The sequence below is a fragment of the Charadrius vociferus genome, unplaced genomic scaffold (assembly GCF_000708025.1).
Source record: "Charadrius vociferus isolate BGI_N301 unplaced genomic scaffold, ASM70802v2 scaffold82, whole genome shotgun sequence".
NCBI lineage: Eukaryota > Metazoa > Chordata > Aves > Charadriiformes > Charadriidae > Charadrius > Charadrius vociferus.
The window spans coordinates 3462995-3488081 of NW_009647401.1; the positions used below are offsets into that span (position 1 = coordinate 3462995).

At 36.7% G+C, this 25087-nt stretch overlaps 1 protein-coding gene across 2 annotated transcripts in view; it reads right to left on the reverse strand.

Moving 5' to 3' along the window:
- Positions 1-516: 516 nt before the first annotated feature.
- Positions 517-25087, reverse strand: part of MED23 (mediator complex subunit 23) — a 37288-nt gene continuing 12717 nt past the window's right edge. For both annotated transcript variants that reach the window (XM_009880165.1, XM_009880164.1), the window contains 19 exons: positions 22513-22713; positions 20395-20538; positions 18718-18863; positions 17923-18168; positions 17611-17753; positions 16888-17062; positions 15033-15196; positions 13762-13886; positions 13063-13268; positions 11943-12123; positions 10833-11003; positions 9329-9545; positions 8263-8499; positions 7488-7653; positions 6422-6494; positions 5167-5381; positions 4196-4316; positions 1693-1824; positions 517-988 (listed from right to left, as the gene is read on the reverse strand). In XM_009880165.1, the coding sequence (XP_009878467.1) occupies positions 815-988; positions 1693-1824; positions 4196-4316; positions 5167-5381; positions 6422-6494; positions 7488-7653; positions 8263-8499; positions 9329-9545; positions 10833-11003; positions 11943-12123; positions 13063-13268; positions 13762-13886; positions 15033-15196; positions 16888-17062; positions 17611-17753; positions 17923-18168; positions 18718-18863; positions 20395-20538; positions 22513-22713 (3237 nt within the window). In that variant the 3' untranslated portion in view covers positions 517-814. The remainder of the gene's footprint in view (positions 989-1692; positions 1825-4195; positions 4317-5166; positions 5382-6421; positions 6495-7487; positions 7654-8262; positions 8500-9328; positions 9546-10832; positions 11004-11942; positions 12124-13062; positions 13269-13761; positions 13887-15032; positions 15197-16887; positions 17063-17610; positions 17754-17922; positions 18169-18717; positions 18864-20394; positions 20539-22512; positions 22714-25087) is intronic.

The window sequence follows — 25087 nt, forward strand, 5'->3', positions numbered from 1 at the left end:
AAATCTAAAATATAAGAAGATACCAATAAAATTCATGTGATAGACTTAATAAAAACCACACCATTTCCCAAATAGGAAAGATAAAATATGAACCAGCACAGCTTGAACTGAATATGCAGACTTCCAATAGATTCACTAGACACAGCCTCTGGGTAGTAATCTAACACTCTAGTAATCGATGCTAGATCAAGCCCATTGCTCATCTGTTGAATATAAACTGTACATACAAAATTTACAGATATTTTCAAAGGCTCATTCTTAGTCTTTGGAAGGATGCCATAATTAACTCAATACAACTCATCCAATCTCTCTGCCTAGGAGCTTTTCTGTATAAGGGCTTAAATTGTTTGCCCAAAAGACAAAAAGAATTTAAATTCTTCTGTCAGACAAAAAGAGCAGAAATTTTTAATAAGGTGGAACCCAAATTTAAAAAGGTCATTTTCTACCGGGCTACATACACTGAGTGTCCTTTCATATCACAGACAGAAAGGAAAAATCCAGATGACTCAGATCAAGACAGGAAGCCGGACACTGTAAACTCTTCAGAAATCCATGTATTTGATTGCAGAGAATCTTTACTCAGTGCTTTCAGAGAAAGGCAACGTATACCTCATCTAGTGTCTGATATAAATAGGTAAGAAGACTGGCATACATAGAGTTAGACAGCTTCATTATGCAAAAGCAAAGGAAGCAGAAATCCGTATGCAGTTCTCTTTCCTTTTATACAGCATACCAGATTTCAGATCAGATGATGTTTCACCTTGATCAGTAACAGAAGGAAGCCTTCACATCAAGGCCGGCCAAACTCTTTATTTCACTGTGTTACTGGCAAAGCAACATTAACAGGCACTTGGCTAGGCTGTTGTGCTGGTGACCCATTATTGAGAGGTTGCTGTGGAACAGCAGCTGATTCCATTTTGCTGATGTGTGTTATGAAGCGTAACCGAAGTTTCAAAGCTGGTCTTAAATTACAAATTATTTTCTCAACCTGTTAAAAAAAAAATTTAAAAATGCGTTTGGCAAAATAGGAGTATTTTGACATATGTCACTACTGTACACGAACATCACATTAGCACAACAAAAAAAGCAAAAAGATATAGTAAATAGTGGTATTTATGTTAATATTTCATTTACCATGTTAACTTTTGGACCTCTTCCAATAGCTAGCCTTAAAAAAAACTCTCCCTGGTGTAACAGTTGTACAAAACAATTTGCAAAACAATTCACACAACTGACGCTTTTAAAAGCACATACTGTTATAAACTAAAGTTAAATTGGGTGAAGGATTTTTCAGTGAACATGGGTGCACTCTTGCTTTTGTCATGCATGAAGTTGTATTAATGAATCAGAAATTAGGTACAAACTTAAGAGATATAGATTCAAATGAGGAAAGAGTTAAGAAACATCCAATAGCTTTATTTCTAGTGATTGCTTTAATGCTTTAAAGCACCCTCAAGCTATATCTTACATTTCAGACTGCAGTAATCAATCTTGAAATCTGAGATACCTCGTCTACTGCATCTGAAGCTTTTATATGTGTTGAAGTGAACCAACTCCCAAATTTGCATATAGATACTAGTCAACTGTTACGCATTTTGTTGTACTGCTACCTCTGAAAATAATTCACAAAAATATTAAATTGCTATATAGGAAGAAAGATAATTAAAGTATCAATATCTACTGTTTACTTACTTGGTCTTTCACGCTGTCACCTGTAAACATATACTTCATATGATACAAGAAGTCACATATAGGATCCATGTAGTTCAGGTGTGAGCTGTACCGATCTGCATTCAGGAGCATTTCATAAAATGCCACTCCAATCTGTTTCCACAGACACAAAAAACACCCCAAATGAAAACAGGTTTTAAAACACTTTAGACTAGAAATACCAGTTAAACAGTGTAATAAACATATGTACTGCTTTTTAAGTATGTGTGATTCCTGACTGTTTACTTTCTTACAAGGACAAATGGACAGTACTAACTCATCCCATTATACTTAACTAAATGATCCCAATTTCCCAAGTTAACTTCCAGTGAGTGCAATGATGGTATTTTGGTATACGCTACATAATTAGAGCTTAAACATCATTGACTGCAATATGGTTTGAGCAAGTAACAACAAAATTTGCAAAGGTAGACCTTAGTAAATAACTAGGAAAAGTTTAGCACAAGATCTGAATCTTCTAGAGAGAAGACATTACAGTTTACTGCACTCAGCTTGTATCTTCGCTCCAGCAAGGTCTTCAGCAAATGCCTACAGTGCCTTTTAATGGTTCGAGCATTCTCTACAAAGAGTTTACAACTGCAGGTGTTAGAATATACTTACTAAAGAAGTGTGTGCGAACACGTGCGTGCCTACGACCATTTAAAGATGACAATGTGAAACCTGAACTTTGTGGTTGGTCATTGAAGTTACATGACAGTGGCTGCCTACTCTGAGGGTAGCAACTCCTCGCAAAGAAAAAGGAGTGGTATGGGAATGGTAAGAAGCATGGAAAGACAATAGCTTTTTAACTTTTCTTGTACTTTGGTTCAATAAAGAGAATGCAGGCACAGAAAAAATTTCCTTCCTGATGGAGGAAGGAAGAAACCTGTCAAAGCAATACCTACTAGCAATTTATAGTATTATACAGGAAGCTAGAAAGTGATACTGATCCATGCCTCAACAGTACTTTCTGTTGCTCCCCAGTACTTTTACTTAAGCACTGCTTTATGAAAAAACTTTTGGGAGTTACTTTTATTGTAGCTTTAAGGAAAAAAAAAAACAACCAAACAAAACAAAAACGGAAAAAAAACCCATTCCTAAAGAATTATATATGTATCATTTGTTTCATACTTCCAAAGTATACTTAAAAAGAACCAGAAAGTGCTGAAACTCAGGAGTAAAACTGAAGAAAATATGTAAACAAGTATACAGGAACACTGCCATATGATGATTTAACTACCTGATACAGTTTCTTACAGCATCCTGAGTTCATGATATATCCCAAAAACATGGGAACAAAAGTTACAAAACTCCTCTCCCACTGTGTATGCATCCCTACACTTTTTGACTTCTTCACAAAACAATGTATACAAACTAAGCATTATAGAAAGAACTGGAGGTAGGGGGTGGGAGAGTTGCAGCACAGGAAGTAATGGGGACCTAAGAAAGTGAAGTCCCCAGCACAGACATTGGTAACTGGGGATGAAAAAGTCATCAGGAGTGGCAGTAGATCTATATATTACGTTGGTCAGACTGTGGAGTCAGATAAGATGCATAAAGGCTTTGTGTGTATTTTCCAACAGCGCAGGTATTTCATAGGATGACAGAATTATAGAATGGTTTAGGTTTGAAGGGACTTTAAAGACCACCAAGTTCCAACCGCCCTGCCATGGCCAGGGACACCTCCCACTAGACCAGGTTGCTCAAAGCCCCATCCAACCTGGCCTTGAACCCTTCCAGGGATGGGGCCTACAGAACTTCTCTGAGCAACCTGTTCCAGTGTCTCCCCACCCTCAGAGTGAAACATTTCTTCTGTATATCTATCCTAAGTCTACCCTTTTCCAGTTTGAAGCCATTACAGCTCATCCCATCACTACATGCCCTTGTAAAAAGTCCTTCCCCGGCTCTCCTGTAGGCACCCTTTAGGTACTGGAAGGCTGCTATAAGGTCTCCCCGGAGCCTGCTCTTCTCCAGACTGAACAACGCCAATTTAGGATTCCCAAGTTAAGTTCTTCTTTCTAGAAGAGCCTCTGCTACCTGCTGTTTTTCAGCTCATCTGTCTACTGGCCAGCTCCATCTCTTTTCTCCTCCCCTACCCTTATCCACATTGATATGAATGCAAGAAACAGCTTGTGCTCCTCCATCCTCACAATTCAGCGCTTGCATACTTCCTTCCCGTGCGCCAAAGCTTTTAAAACAGGCAGTAAGTCTGACGCATATTTTGCATGCAGTTTGAGAGCCAAAGAAAGCATGTATTGCTTGCTATTTTTGGGGTTGTATTTCTTTTTTTATTAAAAAAAAAAAGCTCAGCTATTTCAGTTAACTGGGTAGCTCAGCAATTCAGATCCTTGAAAATACTGTTTAATTTGTAGATAATTTCATTCCGAATGTTTATCAAAGATCTCTGTCAGATTCTGATTTGTAATACAATTGCAAAGCTAAAATAATATATACTGTATAAAGCAGACCAAGAGCCACACTTTACCTCTATCATGCATCGTGTCCTCTCCTGCTGGAACCGTTGTAGAAAAGGACCAACAAGATGGTAAACGTAGAGTAACTGGAACTCTGTTTTCACTATGGGTATCAATACTTCTGTGAGGAACCTGTAATATTTCAAGACACTTACTACTTCCACTTTTTTTTTTACCCTTCTTTCCCCTACCCCAAATTCTAGCCAAAACATCACATTCTCTCTCACACATTTGGACCTTCATTTTAGAAAATACAGTGTACCTCTGCAAGTATTAGTTATTTCAAATATTAATTATTTCAGTGAAGCTCTAAAACATTTCCAGGCATTATCACTGGACTCACTGGACTAGAGCAGGCAACAACTTTAAGCTCAGCAGAATGCTACACAATCAAAAAGCTGTCTTCGGACATTTTAACACTAATCTGAAATCAAGGTTCAGGATTAATTGAGAGGAATACATCATACCACCTTCAATTTTGTTCAATATTTTAAGACCTGGTAAGTAAAGTCTGTACTCATTAACATGGAACTGGGGAAAGTCTAATCAACTTTTTAATGCAGTGGTATTTTTTTACTTGTTTAACGATTAAGAGGACCCCTACCATATCCTTCAGTCAGCAAAGCTTCTCAACGTGCAGTAGAGGGTACTTGCTAGAATTAAAGACACATTTACTGATTATAGTTGATGCTTTAGGAATATGCTACAGTCAATGGTTTAAGAAAAATTGAAATTAATAAAAGCTAACAAAGATAAATTAAGCTCATTAAAGGCAGCCATACTCCAGGCCAAAGCCCCAAAGCTGACAGATAGAGTTATGCCAGTGGAAGAGGGATCTGGGAAAAAAACTTGTGATCTATCTGGTGAGTTTTGGAGCTCCCCTGTACATATTTGCTGGTATAAGTGCTACAGGTACAGCTTTGTTATTTACAATATACAGGGAATTTAAAAGACAAATTAAATCATTACATATTACACCTACTTAGGAATGAGAGAAAGCTGTCCAATGCTAGAATGATGCCAGACAGCATGTGCCAAAGCCAAAGTGTAGCTACAACTCATCTCAGAATAAGACTGGTGACATGCTGTGAAGTCAAACAGCTGGAACGGGTAACCAACCCACTCCGTCTCTGACGTCAAGCTGGGACTGTTGATAACGCTCACAATGCGATCATGGAGAACAATCCAGTATGGCTCCTGGAAAAAAACAAAAAAATGGAATTGCTTCTGAAAAGAACACCGTCTAAGACAATACTTCCTCAACTCTTTCTACTATTATTACATTTCTAAACTATTTTCAACTACATGGTAGTTTATAACCCTCACAAACATGAAAATAAAAAGCACAATGCCGAAAGCATCCATGTTAATAGATGTGACACACTCAAGCGTGTGGCATTATTAAGACATACTTCATGGATGTAATTATTTAGTTAGCTAATACAAAGGTCTCCAAGAGAAGAAAAGCAGAGGCAAAATGGAAGGAGACAGAGTTTTCTGAGTTTTCTAAGTGCAGGCACAAACAGACTAAAAATCCAAGGTGGAAACAGGAAACAAAAAAGGTACAAAAGTCAAAGAATATAGACGAAGATGCAAGAAGAAGGAACTGGAAGAATAATAAGAAGCATTATAAAAATAATAAGGATTAAATCCATGTTAGCTTTCTTCCAAGGAACCATTGTCTTAGGGAAGAGAAGTCGCAAGAAAAGGATAACTCCTGCACATATAAGCAACAGGTAAGCAAGATCAAAATCATTCAGGCAGTCCTGGTCAGGTACCAAGAGTCATTATATTCAGAAGATCAAAGTTTTTACTGATACTTGAAGTCTAACACGGCACTCATTTGCTTTTGCACATCTCATTTACATGGTTTAAGAGATACAGGATGTGCAAGTGCAAGCATTAATAGAAAATTAGCTTTGCATCAGAACTCTTATAGACCTTCTTACTTCACAGGTCCAATTCTCAATACTACAAACAAGGCATTTAACTATATTTTTAAACAGGACTGATTTACTCCTTTTCATCCTACCCTCCAAACATAATAGAAAACCTGGTCAATTTTTCCATGTTGAAGGAGTAGATGTTTCTCAAACATGCAAGCAGCCTTCTGAATAGCGCTCTGCGGAATCTACAGATCTTGGCTGTAAGTTTTTACAACATTCTCTAGCAAGACGGTAAACCTTACATGGAAGAAGAGATTCTTTTTTATTTTAAAATACAAAATATTGACTCACTGGTAAGGCTGTGATAATTAGTCCAATTGCATTCATCCAAGCTGTGATATTCTCTCTTGGCACCAGGGGCTGACTAGAGACAGAGAAAAAGAAAACTAAAGCTCTGAAATTCACAATTGCAATTTGTGCTTCTGGTACACCTAAAGACAAGGGTACTTATGCAAAGAATATTTCTCAAGTTGGGAGAACTATAAAAACACATATGGGTATTTAGGAAAGCCAATAGATGGTATAAATGCCATTGTGATGTTCCTTGCAAAACTTTGTTCAGGCATGATTTTGTGTTAGTACCATCTTTTCTTCAAATGCTGTTTTCACACTGTTCTTCCAACTGAATAGACTTCAGTGCTCAAGGGTTGCTTGTCCCCTTTACTGACTCTTTCAACTCCATGTGCCCCAACCAGAACTAACAATAATATATTACTAAGGTAAATGAGGTTGAAATCGAATCATTTCAGTTTGTTGTTGCTCGAAGATGGCATACGACTCACTGCAAGAATACTAGGTCCTTTCTTTCACTTCAGTTCTTTTCACAGCAGCTAAGGAAGAAATAGAGCTACGGGTCAAACAATGCATCATGACAATAGGTTAGCCTTGGCACATCACTCTGTTTCGAAGTACCTCTGATTTTAAATTTGCATCAGGAGGATTCAAAGCCCTGCCAATAGTTCCTGCCCCTTTCTTTGCATTCAAAGATCCTGTGTTATTAACTGATGAAATGTCCTCCTCCCAGAACAGTTGAAAAAAACAAAGGACTTTTTCCAACCTCTGTGCCACTGAATCCACTGGATAAGTTCTTACTTAGTGCTAGGTCTTCCCTCTATCTTTTAAAAGGATTATGCTGAATCAACTGTTCCTGAAGCACACATAATCCACTACAGCACAGAAATCCAACACATAGTTTTTTCTGCTTGATCCCTATAGCCTTGTTTGTCCTCCAAAAATATTTTATATATAAAAATTAGAGCATTTATACTTATTAAAAATTTATAAAAAACAGATTACCTTAGCCATCTCTAATTATGTATTATATATTGCAAAAAAACGTTTCAGAGAGCCAACATACCTCTTCAGCACAACATTCAGTAGTGCATTGCCTACTTCCTTCCCTGGAACAGCCAGAGCCATGAGCTCAACACAGGTAACATGGAGAGCATGGGCAGCTGGGTTAGGAAACTCATTGAATCTCCAGTCACAATTTGGAAATGGACCGGGTGATTTGCCTGCCATAGGTGACAAGGATTAAGGAAAAAAAAGCTGCTCCAACACAGACTGGTGTAAGCAGCACACTGCTTAAAAATAAATAAATAAATAAATAAATATATATATATATATATACACACACCACACATACCAAGTTGAATTGAATTGAAAGGCAAGTTACTGAGAACAAATAAAACAACTGCATTTCATAAAAATAAGACATATGGACAAAAGCATGCATGGGTTCACCAGCTATTTCCACAGAAATTTAAATCATCTGCAGTCATAATTCTAAAAACTAATAAAAGGCAGCAATTAAGAAAATGTAGAATGTTAGAATGCATAAACATAAGTATTTGGACTTATGAGCAATACATTAAACAGTGTAATACTGATACAGCTTTATGGTACTTTGTTTTCACTGTATCTTTCAAGATGTTTTTACTAGGGCAGCACAGTCCCTGTGTAGAATAATTAAAATGATATTGAAGTAATCTGAATTTAGACCGATATATGCAGCTAAAGACTCCAAGTTTTATTTCATATCTGAATAAACAGAAATTGAACTTCATATTTTGACGAAATGAAGCTGTAAGACACTGGCACAGCTTACTTAATGCAAACTTTAAGAAGGATATTGTCTACTAGTCTTCCAATGAGCTTGCAATAGTAAGCATCATCAGGAATCCATGGATTTTCTTCTCGGGCATTCATAGCACATTTGAGGTAAGTATCACTTAGACACCAGCCTAGTGGGCGATTATCTTTGAGAGAGCCAATTATGGCATGAACGAGTTTTCTCTTGAGGTTTGTGCGCTCTCTGAGTTGTGTCTCATAATAGTGAAGAGTGTTGTACAGGTAAGTCACGGGACGGTCTGCCAAGAAGAAAAGGAAAACAACAAAAACCAGAAATAACTTCCAGCGTCACTATTGTTTATGGTGGCAAACATAAAATTAAATCAAGAGCTCTACAAGACTAAGTTGTATGTATTTAAAAACAGCACATCTGGAATTGATTCACGTTCTTTATTTCATTATACTCTACAACACTGATCTTCCTTTGTCTTGTACATACACTTTAATGTGTGTGCAGAAGGGCCGAAGTCAAGCAAAGAAAGTCAGTATTACTAACAGTTCATATCTTAACGATAATACTAATACATTTGTAAGTAAACCATCCAAATCAGCTCTTTGTATAAAAGGTAATAAATAGGAAGAATCCACGTATGAAGTCACAGTAAAGAAAGAATATTGTAAATTTTCTGGGCATCATACAGCAATGACATCTATACAAAAACTTATTATAGAAGTGTAGTTATGACAGTGCTAAAAAGATCTGGTTAAGTTATTTGAATCTTAAACAGGGACAGATGGAGGAACTGCTTTTTGGCTGTTTCAGTCTTGGTACTGGAAAGTTTGTTAGGACACAGGTCCAAGTACTTACTGCTAGAAGGGAGCGAAAGTGAAAGGTGTGAAGGAAGCATGAATTAGGAAAAGCTACCTGAATGAAAGTAAGTTCACTGTTAGTAGGCTAAAATTCACTAAATAGGGATTGTATTTCTCTGTGGAAATGTACACAGGGCTTAGAGAATAAGAAAGGATTAAAACACTGCTGTGCTAGTAGATGAAAATTATGAATGAAGGAGATGAAGGAGAATAGAATGATTGCAACAAGAATAAAATCCGTATTCACAGATAACTTACCATGGAATTTGTATAAACCTCCCAGGTGATCCAATAAAGTTTCTAGTGATTTGGACACTGGAAGCAATTCCAGAAACCTATGGATTACAATGTCAAACACTGGCAGAAAGCGCAGGCATACATTTCCAAAATAAATTGGTAGGTACTGGGGCTGGATCTGAACTGGTGGATTGACTTGCTCTGCCAAGCCTTCAAAATACAGCTTTTCAGGATATTTCTGGAAGGCAAGAAAACCAACAAAATCAAAAGCTCTTTCCTTAAAAGCAGTGCCTTAAACATTCAGTATCTGCACTGCTTTAAAAAGACACTTCATCACCCTCATTATCACATATGAATGCAGTGAGATGATTTCACTCTAAAGCCTACTGAAGAAAATTCAACTGTGAGTGAATTATTTAGTTATTAGACTAGCAGATAACAACAGAAAAACATAAACAGTAACAGTAGAAAAAACAAAACAAAGTTTCACCACCACTTAAAATGGGCATAAGAGAACACTAAGCATCTCAAGGCAAAGCTGAAAGCAGCCAGTGCTTATGTGTCCCTTGTCGAGTATTTTAAGAGAAAACCTAGGGGAAATCAGCAGTACTGAAAGTTTCTGCATAATATACTGAATCAGAACACTAGAAATAATATGCATAATAGGCAGTTATTAGCCTAGGAAAGAACTGGAGTGTACTCAAATAACAGATGAGTACCACTGAAGGCTGAGCTTACAGTTTTTTACCTTTAACTGAAATTTCTATATGACAGATTGGGTCGAGTAACTGTGCAGCCATGTCGGAGCACTTCCCAAGCTAATATAATTTACTTCCCTGCTACCCTTACACTTTTAGGCACTGTTAAGACACCGGATGGCTAATGCAGAGGTCTAATACAGTCCAAATAGCTTCTGGATCAGAACTAGATTGTATGTGTCTAGCTACGCGAGAGTTTACTTGTATCTATTTCATCTCAGTATTGATTTATCTTTTGACAGAACACTCCATTCGTGCATCCTTTTCTAGCCAGCAGAAGCCACTATGTTTACTGCAGCATTAAAATCTCAGCAATTCTCCTCCCTAACATATCAGGGTATCATGTCCTTGCCACAGAGGAGATGGAAGAAGCTTTAATAACTAGGAGAAAACATAGGTTTAACTATTGTTCTAGTCATAAAAAAAAAAAAAGGAAATACCTTCTCCCTGATACACAAAAACTCAGTTCTAAACGAATTTCAGTAAAACCAAGATTTTAAAAATTATTGTATTTAAAAGAGCAAGAATCAATCTCCAACCAACCCTTCAGCTGCTTCTATCTTTGAATATCACTCCATTCTCATTTTAACATTATTACATAAACATAGTGATTTTTATTTTTTTTTATACTAGCCCAAATAAATTATGACTCACTAAGTAACCCCCAAACTTGACAGAGCTGTTCTGTCATTTAGACAAAAGACTTTCTGACTTATCTCAACTCCACAGAACGTATTACAATAAAATAATTTTATTAGTTTTGATACCTTGTGGTAACTCATATGCTTAGTATGCCAGTCATTCTGCAGCCAGTGCTCTGGAGAATTCTCCTTCACAAAATCACTCACTCTGTTTCTGAAATCGTTAGGCTTCAGTAACAGTAACTGAATTATGAAGTAACAGACTTGAGCTTCATTTCCTTCATGACTACGCATAGCCTTAAATAAAATGGATCAGAAAACACGGAATTACAGTTGACGCTGTCGTCTGCGTTATAACCCCTAAACATTCGCTAGCATATTTGGCTGCACACTATATACATCTGCACACAAATTCACACTGAACGTATGGTCTTTCAACCTTATTTTTCAAGCAAAGACACAGAACAGAGGCAGGTTCAATCCCCTCCTGTGAATAGTACCCATCACATTTTTTATTCCACAGGCAAAGTCTTACAAACTCCCCAGTTCTCCACGAATTCTAGTTCTCTTCTAGCTGTCAGTTGTCTTATTGAAAATAACCAATTAATAATAATGAAGTTAAGATTGCTTCAAACTTCTAGCCCCTCTGACATGTTTGGACTTCAGTTTGAAAACCAAACTAAAATTCAAACAACTAGCTTTACATTAAGATGACATCGTAAAATATAAGTGAAGGAAAATTTAATTCTCTCTAGGCAAGTTCTGCTTTATTTTGTAGGACAGCCTGGAAAGACAGAGAATGCCATTTCTGTCCTACTTTTCTGATGAAATAGGCTGAATTCTAAGCAAAGAAAGCATGCTCTTACAGGTACAAGATTTTCCATTTGCTTCTGAATCTTGGCATGCCATACCTCTTCTGCATTTTCAGAATGCAGAAATAATTGCGTATCTCTGAGGTCAGAGACCCAAAGCACTAATAACAACATTTAATAATACCAATTCAATGGTTGCCATGAAATAACCAAGAGAAGCTTCCCCCAAAGATTCAGAGAACTATAAGATTTTTACTTTTACATTGCTTACAGAAGTAATCTATTATTTTACTTGATTATTGGGTTAGCAAATAGTCACTATTTAAAACCACTGTATTTTTAAAAAGATTGCTCCTCCAAAAGTGACTCAGAAAGTAGACTCTGCATGAAGAACTGGCATCTTATCTTCTATGACAATACTTACCAAACACAGTATCAACCTATCAAGTGTTACAATGTTGTATTTCCACACCATGTCATTGAGAATCTCAATACATTTATTGAGCTGCTGGCCTCCTGCAGAGGTAGAGAATTCATACACCAAGAAATCTGCAAAGGTCCTGACGTGTGCCACTAGAGCTCTGGCCCCAATTCTTTCTAACACTCTATCAGGGAAGAAAAAAAAAAAAAACAAAAAAACCCGAAGAAACAAGCAATTGTTACTGTTGTTAATACATCTTTAACTGGTCTATCTTATAAAAATTAGTGGCTTTTAATACAATTGTCTTAAAAAACCTCCTTTTACTAAATGAACTGAAGAAAACTCCAAAGCAAAGCAAAAAAAAACCTTAGAGCAAATTCCAAAATCTGGATAGAAATCAGAAGGGCTTCATGTTCACCAATTCTTACATATAGTATTGTGCGCAGAACCCATGCTTTAGTTATGCATTTTTAGTTATACACCTCTTGGGACAATCCTCTGCAACTCAACTTTATTTTTCTGCAGTATGTCTTTTAATATAACCATAGCATTAAAATACTGGTATTTCCTCATTGCACAAAACAGTAACACCTGCTATCATAAATATTAATTGTTTCAACAGACCTAACAAGGGCTGAAAAGAAAGAATCTATTTTTCACAGCTGGAGCTGATGCTGTTACTACTGAGAACAAGTAAAAAAATTGTAGGACTACTACTTCTATAATAAATTTTCACCTTCATCCAACATTTTTTTTTTAAATATATTTAGCCTTTATTCACCTATAAAGGCTAAGTAAATAAACGCTTTATACTTTCTGTTTACCATCTCAGATTGCCCGAACCACTGCCATTACAAGTAAACCGCTTAAATAAAACACCTTACATCTTTGTCTCTTACCAGGAAGAATATGTAGAACATACAGACCACTGTATGGTGTAACCAGTCTTAAACGCCGCACAATTATTATGATATGCTTTCTAATACCTAACTGCACTGTTTTTTTCCATGCTATGAGTAAATAAAAAAAGGTACAAATCAAGCTGTTAATGCGCAAGGCCTATGTCCTCAGAACTGACAATGATGTTGTAATAGCTTTGAAATAGCACATCTTTTAAGCTCACCGGTAGCCAATTTGATTAATGTGATCGGTCTCTAACAACATCTTCCATAGGAGACAAAGGAAAAGTGGGGATGAACCTTGCACAGAAAAGTGTGTGATTATATCATTCTCATTGGTCATAGACTTCCACTTTCGGTATTCTTCTTCCACATTCTTCTTCAAGTTAAAACGGCTTTCCTGAGGTACGTTATTCTGCTTGAAGAATACCTGAAATAAAGTAGGCTTTACTGTGACTGAGAGCCTAGAGTAAAATATTTGAACAGGCAAACTTTTGCCTGACTTAACACCTTATGCATTTCTACTTCCTTGTACAATGCAAACCTACTACGTAGGGTGGCTGCTTCACTGTGACACCACAGCAACTGCTTTGTCACTAACAAAGCTACATGACAAATTGCCACAAGCAAAACAGCTTCTCCAACTTCTTTTTTAATTTTATTTTTTAATTTTTAAAATATCTGATTTACCTTCTACTGGAAGGATCAGTTGGCCAATCTTGGCCTTAGAATACTCCAGGAGAAGCTAATGCATTTCTGAAGAAATAGCAATGTTACAATCATGCTGCACTCTTTAGGGACTTGAGATTAATGTAGTCTGGACAGGGGAAGAATCTCACCAAATAGCAAAAGGCTAAGGACCTTGTTAAGAAAACAAATTCTCTGTATTTCCAATAATAAAATCATCAGTTTGAAACTGTTACCTGCAGAGGAGCTGGAAAACAGCTTAGTGTATGTGATGCCCAGTTATGTGGAGTAAAACTCATGATAGTCTGCAATATATCCTTACACCAAGTTCCTTGAATTGAATCAGAGCCTGTGAAAAAGTCTAGAAAATGGATTGATGATATTAGAATTTCACACAAAAAAACCCATTTCTTATTGTTATTCCTTTTGTAGTCACATGCATCAAGACCTTGCTAGTTCAAAAGGGTTTCCTTTTTGGCCAACTTCTCCTTTCTTTGAATCTTATTTACTCTACAGAACATGCTGGACATTATCTTTTTTATGCTATTAACAATAAAAAAAATATTTTCAGGTTTTGAGCTAGAAATAAATAAAGCAATCATGGTTTTAAGATTTTGTATTTCATTTCCTGTAATGACAGCAAGACAAGCTTTTGCTGATTAACTAATTAGACTCAAAAAAAAAAAAATCCCGAGGAAGATAATAAAAATGAAATTGCCAGATGCCATTTCATATTACTTTAAAAAGGCTGCTCATCAGTACCTTTCCCAGTTAAGCTGTAGAAATAAAAATAAGCCTCATCCCCCCAACTGCAGTGTTGTAACGTGATTAAAGGCTGAACAAAGGTTAAAAAATAAAAAACCTAACACAAAGCCATTTCCCTTTCAAATCATCTCCACCGGTTTTTGTGAAATCAGTTGTTCTAACTCTTCAGTGAGTCTCCAGACTAGAACCATAAAAAAGGAGATAGAGAAAACAGCCCCTTCAAAGCTAACAAAAATCTGGCCCATGTCACTGCACATTGTTAAAACACTAAAACAAACAGTAAAAGCTACCCTCTTCCTTCCCCAAGAAAGCAAACCCAAAACACACACCACTTTTTCTTAAAGGTAAGCTGTATAAGGGGGTGGCTTCCACATGAGCAACATACTTGCTGTGAACATTCCATTATTTTTTTAAAATGGCATGTATCAGTAATCAATCCAAACATTTAAATTTAAAATAATGAAACTGAAAATAAGACAGAAAAAACCCAACTACTGACACTGTATCTCTGTATAAAAATAAACTTTAAACCAATGTCTGATTTCACTACTGCTTTAATAACAGCTTTTTGAGTAAAAAACCAAGTAGATGGCAATTAAAATTATACTTTTTTCAAAACCAGAAGTGTACGAGATATGTTTTATGACCTTGTCATTTCCATGAAATGCTATTAAACAGTATTTCAGAGAAATGGCTTGACTACAGCTTTCACTTAGATGTTATCTCACAGTACTGTTATTACCTGTCACATGTGTTGCCCTTGCTAGAGTTAAGATCAAAGCCCTGTTGAGTTCTTCTGATTCTGCTGAAAGAACTGTTTTGGGATCACTGAGGAATCGTGTAAACTGTGGTTGGACTTCCGAGCTGCCCAAAGCTGTGATTAGCCTTAGAGCAGTACTCTCAACACTGAAAGAAGGAAAACAGTCCAGTCAGCAAATAATGCTTATACTGCTGCTTCTTATATTCCAAAAGTACCTATTTTCCCTCCATTTTCTGCTTCAAATAATACAAAAATATTTGTCTTGAAAGTGATGTTCTTAACATTTTGGAAAACTTTTGCTTTTTCCACTGTTTAATACATTTGTTATCAACCATTTAAGCACTTTCTTTTCAAATAAAGCTCTCAAAAGTTGATTAAGTGAAAATTCCAGGTGCAGAGCTCCTGAAAAAGAGCCTCAAAGTCTCTCCAATTTGGAGCCCCTCCCCTTTTGTTATCTTTTGAATATCTTTGTCTAAACAAGGATACATGGATAAATAAATATATGTAAAAACAGAATAAAAAGGCATGAATAATGCACGGGAAGTTCCAAAGCTAACTATCACCTTGAAACAGACAGCGCTAAATTGTCCTTATTAAAGAAGAAGTACTGCTTTTGATTAAAAGCACTTTATTTTCCAGCGCTCTAGTTGGAAGTGCTTTTCACACCAGGTAGTTTGATGTAATTCAAAATACTTTTATAACACTGTCTCTTTGAAATGCCAAAGCCATAGGTTAATTTACTCCAACCTAGTTGCATGCAGCTCTTATCAAAAGTGACTGACTAACATCCATATTTCACAGACTAAGACGACAAAACAAGATTTAGGTGAATAAAAAGAGCAAGATCTTGAATTTAAGGAGAAACTTGTCTTCACTTGTTCTCTTTATTCTTGATAAAGGATAAGCAACTGAGCAATTTGAATTTGGACTAAGAAAGTACTGTGTAATTTGACTTCCTTGATACGAAGTGATAATAATGAGGTTGCTGTGTCTCCCTCACATACCCCCACAAGAAGTATTGTACTCTTTAGAGTGAATGGACACTCCTTTTCCCCAACTTTTCTACAACAAACCCCAGATTCTACATACAAACTGAATTTCATACCCTTGAACTTTGTTAGCAGTAAATAAAACTCAAAGCTTTTCCCTAGAATTATTTGCATATCAACTCTAGAGCTTCTTTAAACCAGCTCTTCCATCTTTCTTGTATCCAAATTAGCCACTGGTTTGTGCATGGTTTATGCTGATATAAGACACACACCATACAATGGAACAGCCACGTTTTTCTCCAATAAGGTGCACAGATAGCCACCACAGCTTTGTGCCAACTCCTTTACAGCTGCAGGATGAATCAGATTATTTCTCTGATCTGACTGAAAATTAACTTCACTGAAGAATCAAGCGTAACCAGCTTAACTTTTGCAATGGTATTAAACATCCTCTACAGGAGTAAGCAAGCACAGTCCCACTGGCAGACAAGCCAATCACTGTGACTACAAGTAGGAGGCATTGCCCTTTACCTCCAGTGCAAGAAGCTCAAAAGTTGCCTGATGCTTCCTGACATGACCGTTCTGGTGCCTGTTCCTGTGTTTTGACCGATGCCACTGCTGCCATGTCTGTGCAACAGGTTGCCTCACACAACTCTGCAAAGTACTAATACTAACATCTAACTGTATTTCTGAAGCACGACCTACTGAGATACCACAAAACAATTTAGCCACAGAACCAAGACTGGGAAGTACTTATGTCCCCTGTAAAACAAAGTTCTCGGGCAGCTTTCAACATATGATGAAGGAAGAATCTGACATTACCATTAAATATGGTAACGATCACTCACCACAGATGAAGCTGGTTCTGATTAGTCTGTGGCACAGCAGCCAAGGAATGAAGATGGCTGAGCAGCTGGACTCTGTAATGAGGCTGGATGTGATGCATCCGATAGCTAAACATTTCTAGCAGAGTGTGCAAAATTCCCCATGCGTGAGACTTGAACACTGTTGGCAGGAGCTGACCTTATGAAAAGAGTTTGTAAAGTAAGTTTTCCAAGTGATTACACTTTAAAATACAACTACAGAGTACACTGTGGATAAATGGTTATATTTAGCTGCAAGTCAGATTTAAAAACTGTATTACCTCCAAACAGTGCGTGAGCAAGTGCTGTCTGAAGATGCTGTAAATGTGTAGAGCTCAATAATCTTTTGAATGAACATATACAGCAGACACCCAAATAATTTTAGCGAGTGCAATTAAGTATCATTTGCATATAATTAAGTAACCTCACTTATGATTTTTCATTGAGCATATTTTTGAAAAATGTAGCATAACTAGGAAGGTACTGACCATACAAATGATGGCATAAAGTGACAGCAGCACACTCATCTGAAATTTACTGCAGCACTAGGACAACTACTACAAGTCCTTTTATATGAAAATAATTCATACATGTATTCAACATGCTGCATCATTAGATTTTTGTTTTTACTATGGTCTCTAGTTGCTATTAAAAGAAAATGCTAAAGAACAAAAGGAAGGGGTTAAAAAGAAAGGTTTTCTTTCTTACTGATAAAGCCTTTGATGCCCAAGGACTCTATTTCCATATAAACCAACAGGCGACTATAGGTTTCCACAAGAGCAGGAGCCAAGGCCACACTAGATTTTGCATGAGCCAACTTAATTACCCTTGTAGCTATGCTATGAATCAGACTGAGGAAAGAGAGAAAGTATTTTTCAATCAAAAACAAGGACTTGAAAGTTAAGAAATACATTAAAACAGATCTATACATGACATGTCCACAGGAAAGCTTTCCTGATGATAATTAGTTACAGAAAGATTTACAGGTTAAAAAAAAAAAAAGCTATGTGCATACTGTACCTCATTTTGGCATGAACTGTGAGTGAGTCCAAGAGGTTCATTGGCAATGGGGTAATAGACCCTGAGGCCATGCAATTAGTCCCCGGAAGAGGTACCCTCATGTTGCCATTTCCATAAATAGTTTCTACTAGCACACCCATTGGCAAAGTGAAACACTCTGAATTGGTTGAATAAGCATTGCACAACAAGGCAATCTTGTAGTCATTCATCTGTAAGCTTTTATTTCTTAAACTCTGTTGCAAAAACCTGTGTGCCAAACAGATTAAACGTTAAGTAAAAAGAAACAAGCAGAAGAATATACACTTATTCCAGGGTTACAACCACAATAACCTGTAAAAATCCACTGTAAAAGAGTAGAAAAAAAATTTATTACTTGCATCACATCAAAATTACTACATCTTATGCCACAGTTTCACTGTGTTATTGTTTTCCTGTATCAGAGAAACACCTCAGGACAAAAATACACTTCAATCATCTTTCCGAACAAAACTTAACCCAACGTACTGCTTATCCACATTTTCCAAACCACAGCATAACAAAACAAAATAGTCAATTTACTTTCAGATTCCCCATAAGTAAAAAAGATTTACTGATCTTTGATACAATATATTATTTCTGTAAGCTGTATGATAACGCCATATTTTAACTTTGAGCTTGCTCTTAGTCCTGCTTCATTCCTTTGATAACCCTTAAACAGCATCCCATCACACAATGCCTTCTGAATACAGACTTGGAGCTTCCTATTCCATTATGACTACATACAAATCAAAACACAACAAAACCCCCAAAACTCACTCATGGTGAAGTTTAAGAGAATGAGGAATGGGAATCTGTAACTTGGAGTTGTCACTATGGGCCTTCCGATTCAGATGAATCCAAATACAGGTCATTGCAAAAGCATGAGTTGACTGGGGTTTGTTAATATCAGGTACAGGAATACACTAAAAAAAGAACACATGAATGTGACATATTGCATGTATTAATGTACAGAAAACCAAATTAGATAGCCAGCATTCACAATGTTATTTTTTTTTCTTTTTCTCACTTGCAACATCATACGCAACATTTTTCAAGAATAGATTCTACCCTCATCTGTTTATGCAATTTTAAATCAAGAGCTCTGGAAGACACCTGGACCTCAGTGATTATGCTGAAAAAAAACCCCAAACCAAACAAATAATCTAACACCTCAGAAAGTGGAAGTTCATGCTTAAAGGTATACAAATTCAAGACATACACAGTTACAAGCATATACTTTTACACTCAGACTCACACTGATACATTATTCAGAAACCAGTTATGGTATGTGCTTCCATAGCAGGTACTCAGTGGTTCACCGATATTTTCTGAAAAATCTAACTTGTCTAGTATCACCATTATACTTAAAGGCTAATACACTTCCTATGAAAAGGAGCAGATACACCCCAAAATTTAAAAGGCTTTGGCTACAGACTCAGGTATACTACTGCCATTGGAAAAGGCGCTCTGGCTCTCTCCTTTTGCCAACATCCGCATTTCTTTCCCTTTGGTACAGTTACTACTGCACAAGCACCACTGACTGCACAAGTGAGGCAGCAGCAAAACATAATCAAGGGGATAGTAAGACAGATCCTCTTAAGAGCAACAGCCGTAGATAACATTTCAACTCCTTGTGAAACTGAATCCTCAGAAATGCCCTAGTCTCATAAACACCTTAAATAAGTGTAACTGTGGTTATGGGCTCTGAGGTAAAGTAAAGAGTCCTGTCACTCTTCCCCTATTTTGTGTTGACAAAAGCAATTGCGATCTCATGAAACAAATTGTACTGAAGAATTTCTATGGGTCAAAACTAACTTAAGAGGGGGAAAAATTGCTATGTATCAGTTTGGTACACCACACATTTGTGTTAACATTATCTACTGACCCAAAATAGAAGGCACTATAATAAAAAGCAAGCAATCAGGACTTCATGCTGACAATGCTGTCACAATGGATGTTTAAGAACTTCCTGTAACCAGGAACCTTAATTCTAGAGGAATGCACAAAGCACGACTAGGATTTGCTACCACAGAATGAATTTAAGTAACTGTTAATACAAAACAAATTTAAAGTGTCTTCTTCAGTTCTTTGCACCTGAAAGTGTATCTCAGTGTAATATTCCATTACAGCTCAGATGTAACAACAGAAATCCGTATTATTCCTTAATAGTATCCTCAATACTTTAACAAACTCCTCAAAACCTTTGTCAAACCAAAGTCAAGGAAGAGATGACTTAACAGAAGTCTTTTTAGCCCCTAAAAACACTGCACAGATGTGGTTACTGGAAAAACATAGCTAGGAAATCCTGAAAATTGTCATTTAATTATGAAACAGCTCTCTCCAACTGTGCAGCACACTGCTGTAACAGTGACTCAAGAACAACAGTAATACTGACACATGAAGGTGTCGAGTTGAATTAAAAAAAACCCTTTTAATTTCAGAGAGAAGACTTACTTCTTTCTCAGGATACAGGAGGTCAAAAAGCTTCATAACCGGGAGGAAGTCAGCCAGTGCATTCTTCTGGATGCTCCCAGAGATGAACTGAAGTAGCACCCACATCAGATGGTCTCTTCCTTTAATGAGACCACGGCCTGCCAACTGTCAAAAACACTCAGTAACAGACAAATACTGCACGCAGCAGAAAAATCACTGCAAAGATTCCTATAAAAGTAGAAGGGCAGACTGAAACACTTCCAGCAGAGATTTCCGGGAATTTCATAGCAGAACTTAGATAGAAATGTACGTCATGTTTTCAGAAAGACAGCAAACAGGTACATTAGTTGTCACACAGAAACAAACTCTGGGAAGGCCACAACAACGAATGATCAAAGGTATTTCGCTCTTGAGGATCACTGTTTTGACAAATTAGTGACTCTAACAAACTGGACTTAAAATGTCACCTTGTAGCCCTGTAGCCAAGTACAGTATTGCCATTGCCAGCTGCAGGCCACAGGTTTTATAAAGAAAGTCTCTAAACAAGAAGAAATTTGGCTTGCTTCATCTGGACCCGTCTGGATTTATTTTTTTGTTATTTAACTTCTTTATCTGTAATAGCAATTCCCTATTAACCAGCACTCTACTCTTAACCTCTACTCTAATCTAGCTTGCTTTAGTTTTAGATTAGATTTGTGCAATTGTGTTGTAGAATGCCTACTGTTTCAATGATTTATTAACAGTAATTAAAGGAATGCCACCCTAGTAAAATTAATTTCAAGGATACCAAAGACAGCAGAGAACTAGAATCCACCACAAGTAAACCACATATAGTAAATTCCCATGTGAGATGGAACTGTGGACAAAGATGGAGCAACATGTAGCACATTTTAGAAACTGTATCTAAATAGCCACAAGCTAATCCTATTGTGAGAAGAAAAAAAACCCCTTTCCTACCATCGACACCACACTTCTCTCAGCAAACAGCTCAGGATGTTCCTGACTTACTGTAACCCCTCCTCTTCTTTCCTATGGAGGATTGGCACCACCACTCTTGAGAGCTGGCACCACCACTCCGAGAGGCATTGAGCACAAGAGAAAAGGGTAAATACTAGGAAGTGTATAAGTTTTAATGGAATTATGAGGAAGTAATAATTACTTTGGACTGTGATTGCCAGTATCACTGTAATTGCACAAATGATCTTTGATTAGATTGTTTTGATTAGACAAACTATAAGTTCTTTCATCCATTTACATGGCATGTTTCTTGACCTCACTGTTATGGTTTGAGGAATCCACAACAATTTATTGTCATTTCGACAATTATTCTCTCAACCGATGACCCCTCCCCACCCAGGAACGGGAACTGGGGAAAAACAAGGAAACCCAAGGGTTGAAATGTAAACAGATTTCATAGAGTAGGACTAAATAATTAACATTAATAACACTAAAGAACCAGTATTGATCCCAATACCAATATAAAATATGCAAGGATTATACTCAGCCAATTATATCAGTAGGAAGCTGTGCGCTCCCATTGAATGTGATGTTCACGGTATGAAATAATCCTGTTAGCCAGCTTGGGTCAAGTGCCCGGGTCTCGCTCCCACTCACTCCTGCACTCGGGAAACCCGAAAACACTGGGACCTTGAAACCCGCATACCATAGCTGGCTATAAAGTAAGTATTTTCACAAATTCAGACACTGGAGTCTTCTAAAAGTGCAGTTTTCCCAAGCATTAGAAGGGAAAATAGTCCTGTGTTGCTCAAACCAGGACACTCACAAACTGAACAGGGCATTTGAATCTTGGTTGTAAATTGGACGTAACAGCACAGTGCTTGAGCCTTCTGAATTATGCCGGTTTATCTGCTTATTCTAGTTACTAGCACATTTTGAATCCAAATGTAATGCAACATCCTGCAACTGAACACACTAGAAACAGACCTAGCTCACAGCAGCATAACTTGAGAATCTGACTTACTTCTACAGACCACAACGATAAAAATTTAATTCTTAAACATAAGGTACTTCTTGCAGAGGCAAGTACCTTTTTTTTTTTTTTTTTTAAAAAAAACACCCAACCAAACTTGTTTTGTTTTTAAAATCTCTCTTACCACAGAAGCGATACAAACAATTTACCTTTTGATGGAGTGACAGGACCATATGAGGAAAACTTGCAAACTGAAAGAGCACAAAGAAAATGAGCTGGCTGGAGAGATGCTGCCACAGAAGCTGACTGGTTCCACCATCATCAAACTTCTCTTCAGTCTCAGACCGTTCCATGGCATACACCACAAGATCCACCAGCTGGTCCTCCAGCACAGGGCAGCGCTGCTTGTGCTGTAAGGCAGAGATCAGATACAGTATTCCAAAAGCCTTGCCATTAACTTCAGAACTTGTACAGTTGCAGTTACAGTACAGTATTTTGACAGAAGGCTGGGAAGCATGAAATGAAGTCTGAACTTAAGTTAAGGATAAGCCAGTGTATTAAAGCTGCACTATGTTACAGGTCATGATGATTTTTACATTTTATCACACGTTATATAATTCCCTACTCAGTTCCAAAACAGAGATCATCAATACACAAATTAGAATCTGGGGTTTTCCTTTGTGTTTTGTAATAAATTCATGCAGAATGTTATCTCTCTGATCTTGCATTCATGGAAAACAAAACCCATTCTTTTAAACACACTGCTGGGGGTTCTTTTGTTCATTTTGAGGTTTTTTTGTTGGTTTTTTTTTTTTCTTTCCCTCTTTTCTCCTTTAAGTCCATTTCAAAAGTAGGGATCACCATAAAGAAAAAGATACATCAAATATACCACCAAACCCAGAGGAAACATCACAATACATGATATAGGTATTTAATGACTATTCTCTTTTTCACTCTCATTTTGGGCTCACCTACAACTAGCAGCAGAATTAACATCTGGTTAATATCCCCATAATTAGGTGCTGTTCTACTGACACTGCACCACCTGGCACAAGATAAGATCAAAAAGACTCGAAAATTAATCTGACAAAAAGTGGTTTGTTCTACATATCGTGAATAAAACAGAAATTACATATCATAGTGTTGAGCTCTTTAGATGTTAGAGTTAGACTGACACAATCTCCACAGTGACCTATGCAAATACAGAAATAATTTAAAATACACACCTTCCCTGATGACTTTTAATAATGATCAAATAAAGAATGCATTATATATTCAGATACGTACGTTAAAGCAGGCCCACTACCAATGGTTTGGAACTCAGATTATAAGTTTTCAATTTAAAACTATCAAGTATCATGTCACATATCACAAGCTCTGTAGCACAACCACCTTTTAATAGCCTGCATTCGTATAGCTACACTCATGCAAAGTACTATTCCTAAGCACCAAAAGCTGTATGCTAGCACTTCGGAAATAATCTAAGCTCTGTTTATTTCATTACAATCTCTATTCAGGAATGGGGTTTTTTTTGTTGGGTTGTTTGTTTTTTTTTCCACACCTGATGCCTGTAACGTAATGCAGCCTTAAAGAAAACATTATTACTTTAATGACCCAAAAGAAAAGGAACTGAGCTGCTCAAAGACAAATCATGAAAACGCAGTATCCCTTTCTAGAGGCAAAAAGGTATATGTAAAAAAGTTTAAAAAGATTGCCCGAATACTCATAAAACATTTTAAGGATGCCTTAGATGAGTTCTTTGACTTACTAGCCAGGCAGCCTAAAAAAACCCCTTTTAATTAATAAAGAAAGAAATAATAAAAGCAAAGAGAGATGCTGCAAGGAGATGCTTGTTCTACCTTCATCGATGGTAGTCTTTTGCCACGAAAAAACCAAAAGAGATTCTCTTCAATTAAAATAAAATGCAAGAACGGGAAAAGTTGACAAAATATAGTGAACAGCATCCCCTGTTGCATGCTCTTCGCCAGCTCAAAACTGCAGAAAGCTACAATTCTAGCTTTTCCTGAAGCATGCTTAACACAAACCTCTAACTAAAACAGAAAGCATCGACTACAGTTTCACCTTCTCTTCCAGTACACAATGCCATTATCACGGATCAACCACGTTACAGGTTTACAGCACCAGTTGAGAATACTTTGGGTTTTTGTGGTTTGTTTTTTTCCCCCTCCCAAAGCAACTAATTATGAAGCAGAGCAGGGTGCAACAGACAACACTACAGACTAATTTATAATCCAGCATGCAAAACTACTACGTACAGGGCTTGAAATTTAATAGTTTGCTAAGCACTGGGTTAATTTCCAAAAGCCTAATCATGTTAGGCTGTATTAATTTAGAATAAAGTTATTCAAAGAATATAATAGGAAAATATTACTGTTAAAAAGAAAGCCAGAATTTCCAGTAGGAATTTTCACTATTCTGAATAATTCTAAGATTGGGAAAAATTTAGGAGCCAGGAAATTAAGAAAGCAAATTCACTCTTTAATTCTGAAAAATCATGCTTTTATTGCTTTAAGAACAATTTTCAATAAGAAATATAGCAGTACTTCATATTTTATCTTCATTAATTTAATTTTCTGGCAATTTTTTTTCTGTATTTTCAGTGAATAAACATTTTTGCACAAATTCTGTGTCTATAGTTTTGGAGCACTCAGAAATAAAATACTGTGCTGCATAAGAATTTGCAGGATTGGGGCCTTGTTTTATTAATTGCTCATAACTTAAAGAGCATCTCAGTATATATTGAGATGAATAAAAATATAGGCA